This window comes from Sinocyclocheilus anshuiensis, unplaced genomic scaffold (genome assembly GCF_001515605.1).
Source record: "Sinocyclocheilus anshuiensis isolate Anshui unplaced genomic scaffold, SAMN03320099.WGS_v1.1 scaffold1027, whole genome shotgun sequence".
Taxonomy (NCBI): Eukaryota; Metazoa; Chordata; class Actinopteri; order Cypriniformes; family Cyprinidae; genus Sinocyclocheilus; species Sinocyclocheilus anshuiensis.
The window spans coordinates 596,355-604,998 of NW_015547697.1; the positions used below are offsets into that span (position 1 = coordinate 596,355).

General features: G+C 37.4%; 1 protein-coding gene across 1 annotated transcript; it reads left to right on the forward strand.

The window, feature by feature from the left end:
- The first annotated feature begins 1,721 nt into the window (after positions 1-1,721).
- Positions 1,722-3,134, forward strand: LOC107703653 (lysozyme g-like). The gene is made up of 5 exons (XM_016506368.1): positions 1,722-1,810; positions 1,950-2,033; positions 2,119-2,315; positions 2,542-2,680; positions 2,790-3,134. Exons 1-5 carry the CDS (start codon positions 1,807-1,809, stop codon positions 2,921-2,923), a joined length of 558 nt encoding a protein of 185 aa, XP_016361854.1. The 5' UTR covers positions 1,722-1,806; the 3' UTR covers positions 2,924-3,134.
- The last annotated feature ends 5,510 nt before the right edge of the window (positions 3,135-8,644 follow it).

Here is an 8,644-nt window from a genome sequence, read left to right on the forward strand (position 1 = left end):
ACATCTTAATATTTGGGTTGAACTGTTCTGGAACAGTGTTGTAAATACAATTTAACCACTGATTTCTAGTCGTGTCTTTCCAAAAGAGCCGGCGGCTTGAGAGAGCGGAGGCCGGCAGCTTGAGTGAGCGGAGGCCGGCGGGTTTGCGGCAACCACATGTGACGAGCCCGGGCTGGACTCCGCTTCATCCACGGTGAAAGCCGATCCGGCGATCAACAATGTTTCTAGGCCAAATATTGTCCTATCATAACAAACCATACATCAATGGAAAGCGTATTTGTATACATCTCAATTTTGAAAAATTGACCCTTATGACTGGTTTTATGGTCCAGGGTCACATATGGCTATGCCCCTTGCAAGCAGGTCCGGTTGGGGGGTCTAGGTCCTTCGCCTAAGTCTATTTCAGGGGGAATATCATGAGCGCATGGACGTGGGCACCATAGGTGCTGACTATGCTAATAATGTTGTTGCCAGAGCCCAGTGGTTCAAAAGCAAGGGTTACTTGAAGAACACTGTGTTTTGTTCATTCTAATCGATGTTCACTGTTATTTATTTTGTTTTCTATTTGATCATGTGTCTCTAATCAAATCATGTGTCTCTAATGAATAGTCTTCCCATATCCATATTAAAATGATCTTGTTAGGGGTCCAGGCAGTACTTTTTTCAGCTTTGCTTTCATGTACTTCTTAGTTGCCATATTATTTTTCTCTCCTACATGTACATGGGCAACAGTAACTGTAAAGCACAAATAAATCAGAATTGGATGGTCCCATATCTCAACTATTACTCTGCCAAGTGCAATGAAAACTGCCTGACACTAGCTGGCAGTATAATTTTATGTTTCTTTGTTTATAACTCACAAACCATACAAACTAATATTAAATAATCCAATCATCAAATCATATATTATTATTTTACATTTTATAACTGCTGTTTATTTTTACGTTTATTATTTTGATAGAAAATACTGTACAATTGCAATTTTATATTGTGATGGAAATATTTTATGTGATGGCCTCAGAAGGAGTCAAAAGGATATGCTCAATTCAGAAAAGTGCAGACTAAGGATGCTCAGATCAAAGACCTGTGTCTCTGTGATTAAATAATCTATACTTACCCCAAAAGTGCTTAAAATAGCAGAACTAACAGTGACAAACCAATGATCAGATCAGTATAACCAATTACAGTGAGGAAGACTTGAGTGACATTGATTTTTACTCAACTACAAGGTATAAATGTTCTTGTATCCTTCTGTTCTGAGGTTTAAACACCTACCTTCACTGATGGATTTTTACTCAACTACAAGGTATAAATGTTCTTATATCCTTCTGTTCTGAGGTTTAAACACCTACCTTCACTGATGCTTTGCTACAAAAGTTAACATTTAATCAAGGAAGTTTTGAAATGGCAGATTTGGCATGCTTTTTTTCACTGGCACAAGTGCTAACATTTCCAAAAAAAATTCCCACAGCTTTATTTTCATTTGTCATTGACTACATTCATCAAAAGTGGTTATACCTTTTTGAGGTTTATGAAGCCTCCACCTGATACATCTTCCCACTTATGATTCACTTGCTTGGGTGTGATCTAATAATATGATCACATTAAAAAAAAAAAAAAAAAAAAAAATTTTTTTTTAACCGTAGCCTACATTTCTCCACACCTTAGCAGAAGAACATCTGGGAAAAAAAGAGAAACCACTCCCTCTGCAATCATATATAATCCAGCCCTGCTGAGGTCTGATTTAGTGACAAGGCTCATCAAACTCAGTGATTTGCTTTTTCACACCAGTTCTACATCAACATCATGGGTAAGTCATATAATATTAGGTGCTGACAGTTTTTTATATGATACAGTATTTTCATTTTGTGGTAGTTTAGCACTGCATACATCTTCTGCATAAATAATTATTTAAGGGTTTCAGGTGATATTTTCCATGTTGTTTCTAGCATGCCTTTATGGAGACATCCTGAAAATAGACACCACCGGTGCATCAGAGAAGACAGCAAAACAAGACAAATTAACCATAAAGGGTGAGAATGCATGACTGCATACAACTCACATATGACTCTTTTGTGTGCACCATGTTACAGTATTAACATTTCCAACTTGTCATAGGGGTTGAAGCCTCCAAAAAACTGTCTGAGACTGATCTGGCCCGGATAGAGAAATACAAGAGTATAATTATCAAAGTTGGCAAAGCAAAGCAGATGGACCCAGTTGTGATTGCTGCCATTATATCCAGAGAGTCCAGAGCTGGAGCCGTCCTGAAGAATGGATGGGGCGACCATGACAATGGCTTTGGCCTCATGCAGGTTGGTCAGAAGAACTGATTTACTCTATTTCAAAATATAGTAATATAAGTAAGCACATGAGTCATGAGATAAGATTTAAAGTGGTGAGTATAAACTAAAGCTGACTCGTAAATGTAAGTTGTAGATATCCCATGCAAGACATTTTTATACCAGCAAGAAATAAGCAGAGTACATTTAATATTTCTGAACATTTTAAATCGTTCTCGTTTGATTATGTTTCTTATAGGTTGACAAACGCTACCACGCTCCAACAGGTGCATGGGACAGTGAGCTGCATATCATACAAGCTACTGACATACTCATTGGCTTCATTAAAGAAATTAAAGTAAAATTCCCCAAGTGGACACAAGAGCAATGCTTTAAAGGTAGGTTGGGTTTACACTGAGAGATAAATAAACATAAAGACAATTAAATGCAAATAGAAGTTCATCACTTAACTCTCAAGTCTCAGTTGTAGTATAATGACTGTTTCAGGGGGAATATCAGCCTACAACGCAGGTGTGAAGAATGTCCAAACGTATGAGCGCATGGACATCGGCACCACAGGAGATGATTACGCCAATGATGTTGTTGCCAGAGCCCAGTGGTTCAAAAGCAAGGGTTTCTGAAAAACAGCAGTAAAACCCTTACATTAGTGCAGTGAGAACCACCAGTCCTGATCCTTAATATTAGGCCTACTGTATTGCTATGGTTAGTTGAAAACAGTTAGTAGATGCTGATGTAATCTTTCTCTTTGTGGCGTTTTCAAAATGAAACTACACAGTGCATTTCCTGTGATGATAGTAATGAAGATCTGATTAAATAAAGCTCATTTATTTACTCCAATCACGTGTTTACTATTTATCACAACGGCCTTATGAAGTCTTTCCAAATCTACATTAAACTGGCCTCATATGTAGGCTATTCTTCATTGCTCCTGGAAGTAGCTGCAAACACGTTTTGAATGCGTGTGTTGTTGTCGACGACAGAGGCCGATGTTGAGCCTCATCCTGCACTCACTCACACATGACACTGGAGAATGTCATTAGTAAAAAATCTCGGTTTCGCTCGCTTAAGGATGACCAGATATCACTAGGATTTTCTTCACTTTGTAAGTACATGTCTGCGTTAACGCATAAATGAGCGAATTTGGTTCTGTTGAGGCTTTTTGTCGGTTTTTAGCTGACTGCGCTGGACAAAGCGGTTGTTTGGGAAGTTTGGGAAGCGAACATCTCCATCACTTTCCGCTAAATCCAGTGAATAATGTTACGCGGAAGCATTTGCTGAGTTGTAACTAGCGATTTGTTATTCGGTAGTTTATAGTAGTATGGCTTTTTAAATAATGTTTTGTAATGTAAAAGAGGATATCTTCAGAACATTTAATAGTTCTCTAATCATGTAAATATTCAGAGCATCGAGATGACATAATGCCTGAAATTCTGCGACGGTTTGCGTATTTACGTTATTTTTTTTCAAAAACACGAAGAATTATAAGTACCTTTGTTTTAGTTATACGTGTTTAGTTATACGTTTTCAAACGTTTTAGTTGTTAATGTTGTTGTTTCTAAGTCATGTTTGCTTAATGTATTTGTTTTCTTGGTTTAAAAAATGTGAGAACCACAAAATTACGATTGACTGATTGAATATATTTCGGGAGATAAAGCGCTATATAAATGCATCATTCATTCATAAGAGAAAAAAAAAACACATTAGCAAGATATTAATTACTTGTAGATTACATACTTTGTGGTATAAAGACAGGTGCCCATATATATATCTAACCACCAACTTATCTAGAAAATTCGTTTTAAACTTTTCAAGGCCTGTAAGAATAAACTGTTACAAGAAACAAAGAACTTAGTGTATTCTAGATACTGAATTGCAGGTTTTTCTGTTCTTTAGGGAAAATGCCCTATCTGTGTTAACGGTTTCTGTGGTGCCTGCTACTCAGAGAAGATCAAATGACCCTTTTCTTGCTCTCAGCAGTGTGTATGTTGATTACTGTACAGACTCATGATCAATGTCTTCTCCATATGTTCAGACCAAAGTAATCATATGAGTTTGGCCTTAGAATCATGCCTCTTTTTTTCAGGCTATGTGCATTTAGTATTTGGAGAAGTTGACATTAAGTTTCAAGCAGTTTTAGAGAAGGCTGCTGTGGTGACATGTTATAATTCATCTAAATATATTTAAATCAACAGTTTTTTTTCTAAATTGACTTGCAACAATAAGCCTGTTCTTCTTGACTTGATGACAATTCTATATTTGCATGCCGTTTTATGACCTCGTAATAATTGAGAGACTACATTTATCGGTTCTTTTAAAAATGTTTTTATCAAATTGCAAAGCTATACACAATTATCCAGTGAAGACATAAAAGCAGGGTTATTATAGTTCAATAAAACGAAAACTTTTTTTTAATCCTTAGTTGAAATAAAACAAACCTAAAATCTTAAAGTTATTTCAGCTAGTTGCAAAGGCAATAACAGAAAAACTAAAATATGAATGAATAAAAATTGTATAGATATATTTAAATAATAATGAAAATGATCAACACAAAATTGCCAAAACTTTAACATTAAAATGAAAACAGAAAATATAAAAATAAGGACTAATTCAAAATATTAATAAAACTGTAATAGTATCGAGTAATAGTGATACTAAAATAATACTGATATAAAATAATAAAATACTGATAATAATTAAAAGCGGATTTTTTTTTTTCAGTAAAAGGTCACTAGTTACTGGACCCATATATATATATATATATATATATATATATATAAAAAGAAAGAAAAGAAAAGAAAGAAAAAGCCAACATTTGAAATTAAAACCGCCAGCAGGTGGCAGAAAATCACTGTTAATAGGTGGTTTGCAATCACGTGATTCTGATGACGCGAGAAATGCAGCTGGAGGGCAGGAAGTGATTTTTCTCCATAGAAATCACTAACAGAAACTCCAATTCCTGTGTAATATATAAACAACATATTTTTCTTAAATATATACATGTATGTGTTTGTATTTATAGGCCTATATACATAATAAATATACACAGCACACACACATATATTATGTAAACAAAACCTTTTATTTTGGATGCGATTAATCGCGATTAATCGTTTGACAGCACTAATATATATATATATATGTCAGGTGACTTTGTTTAATTAAAAAAAAAAGTAAAGGTTTTCTACTTTGTTAGAAAACAAGAGATGGCACATCACACAACATCTGTATTTAAATTACAACACTCATTAACTTTCTGTGTATTTCTCATGAGTCATTTAAACAGGCAATAGCTGAATTGTACTTTTTTTTGTTACTTTAACCCCTCTGAGCATGTGCTAATAGAGCCTGTTGTCCTGTAAAGTGTCTTTTTGATGATGAGCCACGTTAATTGTCCTGTTGTGTCTGTAAAGGAACTTTGCAAAGAAATGCATCATAAAACCCAGGGCGCAATTATTTCATTATTATCATCTCATTAAACTATTCAAATACTCCATTTGGAAACCTCCCTCCAGAAACGCCACACACCGAGATTTAAAAAGCCTGGAAAACAGGGATACAAAGTTAACTGGTCACAGATAGAGGAAAAGAGCAACTGAATGGGTTGTGCTCAATGGTCAAGCTGTGTGGACCCAGCTGGATGCTTTTTATTGTAAGAGTAAAGGACTTAACGGACACATGGAGGGCTTGGCCTGCTCATGGCTTTGTTTTTCTCAGGAGAGGATAGAATTTGCATGATGAACTGCTGGTATATTCATCTTAGAAGTTATTTCGAACCATCTCAATCGGCACCGTCCCGCTTTTCAGGCCTCTGAGTCGAGGGGTATCATTTCTTGGGTTATTTACAGTTTGGCATACATGGCCTTAATTAGAGTGTGGGGTGGAGCGCTGCCTCAGAAGATGTGTTCCAGATGTGGGCTGGAATTCAGAGAGCTTTGTAAAGAAAAGAAGCAGTGCTCTGCAGGAGATGCCTAAAGAAACTCGAGTCAGGGAAGACTGTTGAGGGGATTGACAGAGTTGAATTGGGGGGCTGGGGTTTCTGGCACTTTTCAGGGTTAAATATTCATGTGTCTAGGTCTTTAAAAGAATGTAGTCTGATTTGTTCTGGCTGATTCTATTCTGCACCTTAGGTGATTGATCTGATTGAGTGATGGTTAATATTACAGATCTATCACCTGTGATAATGAACTTATGAGTTCGAGCATATGTATCAAATAAAATCAGGAACAACAACAACAAAAACAGGGTTTCTGTTGCTCAAACAGGTAGAGCATGATACCAGCAACACCAAGGTCATGGGTTCAGTTCCAAGGGAATGCAAAACCTGTATACCTTGAATGCAAGTGTCTGCCAAATGCATACTGTAAATGTTTAAAGGTGGGGTAAGCGATTTTTCAAAAACGCTTTAGAAAACTGATTCGGTCCGAATAGCAAAACAAACTTGTAGCCAATCAGCAGTAAGGGGCGTGTCTACTCATGATGTGGAGGAGAGAATGTTCAGTGCACAGGACGGACATTAGCCGAGACGAGCGACAGAAAGATAGAGATGGCGGATAAAAAACAAAAGAGGAAAACGTCTGCGGAACGAAAGAAGGCTTAAGGCAATAAGGCAAGAAGTAGGACCCGTGTAAATATCGAATCAGTTTTCCAGCGCTGGAGAGAACTCAAGCAGCGGAAGGCCTGCGATCGGACGCAGAGGTTGCTTTATTTCTTCTCGATAGGTGAGTAACACCGTGTCTGCGCCGCAACAGCTAAAGTCTGTCTAGTACACTGGACACGACAAAGCAACCGTTGAAAATCATTTGAAATTTGTGTCAATACGTCATAAATGCTAATAGAGCCTGTTGTCCTGTAAAGTGTCTTTTTGATGATGAGCCACGTTAATTGTCCTGTTGTGTCTGTAAAGGAACTTTGCAAAGAAATGCATCATAAAACCCAGGGCGCAATTATTTCATTATTATCATCTCATTAAACTATTCAAATACTCCATTTGGAAACCTCCCTCCAGAAACGCCACACTGAGATTTAAAAAGCCTGGAAAACAGGGATACAAAGTTAACTGGTCACAGATAGAGGAAAAGAGCAACTGAATGGGTTGTGCTCAATGGTCAAGCTGTGTGGACCCAGCTGGATGCTTTTTATTGTAAGAGTAAAGGACTTAACGGACACATGGAGGGCTTGGCCTGCTCATGGCTTTGTTTTTCTCAGGAGAGGATAGAATTTGCATGATGAACTGCTGGTATATTCATCTTAGAAGTTATTTCGAACCATCTCAATCGGCACCGTCCCGCTTTTCAGGCCTCTGAGTCGAGGGGTATCATTTCTTGGGTTATTTACAGTTTGGCATACATGGCCTTAATTAGAGTGTGGGGTGGAGCGCTGCCTCAGAAGATGTGTTCCAGATGTGGGCTGGAATTCAGAGAGCTTTGTAAAGAAAAGAAGCAGTGCTCTGCAGGAGATGCCTAAAGAAACTCGAGTCAGGGAAGACTGTTGAGGGGATTGACAGAGTTGAATTGGGGGGCTGGGGTTTCTGGCACTTTTCAGGGTTAAATATTCATGTGTCTAGGTCTTTAAAAGAATGTAGTCTGATTTGTTCTGGCTGATTCTATTCTGCACCTTAGGTGATTGATCTGATTGAGTGATGGTTAATATTACAGATCTATCACCTGTGATAATGAACTTATGAGTTCGAGCATATGTATCAAATAAAATCAGGAACAACAACAACAAAAACAGGGTTTCTGTTGCTCAAACAGGTAGAGCATGATACCAGCAACACCAAGGTCATGGGTTCAGTTCCAAGGGAATGCAAAACCTGTATACCTTGAATGCAAGTGTCTGCCAAATGCATACTGTAAATGTTTATGTGGCACGTGCGCTGCAGTGGACTGCGCTTAATTTGAATACAAGAACAACGTTTAAAATTGAGTAAAAAATTGCGAGGTTTCTAAAAAATAATAAATAGAGCAGAATATATAGGCTATAACAAGGTTTAATCTTGCCGCAGAGGAACACAACTGGGATGCCTGAAATAAAGAGACGTAATCCCCGAAACAGAGCTTCCCACTTGCGCAATACAGAAATATCTGCTAAGTGTGCAACGTATCTTTGTCAACCTGGCAACCATGTGTACGCGCGGTCTCTTCACTGTGGATAAACGCGCTTGCTTTCTGAAAACACCGGTAGAAAGAGTACATTGCAATATAAATTTATTAGAACGAACATTACTATTTATGGGCTTAAAAACAAGATGCAAACAATCAGAATATTGTACCTGGTGGGGAGTGCTCAATGTAAACATGAAACATATGCCATTACCTATATTGTACTGTGGTACAGTTCTG

Excerpts from the sequence above, each read along its gene's own strand:
- LOC107703653 (XM_016506368.1), top strand. Across the intron at positions 2,034-2,118 it reads AGACAAATTAACCATAAAGG|GGGTTGAAGCCTCCAAAAAA; the intron begins GTGAGAATGCAT and ends AACTTGTCATAG. Across the intron at positions 2,681-2,789 it reads ACAAGAGCAATGCTTTAAAG|GGGGAATATCAGCCTACAAC; the intron begins GTAGGTTGGGTT and ends TGACTGTTTCAG.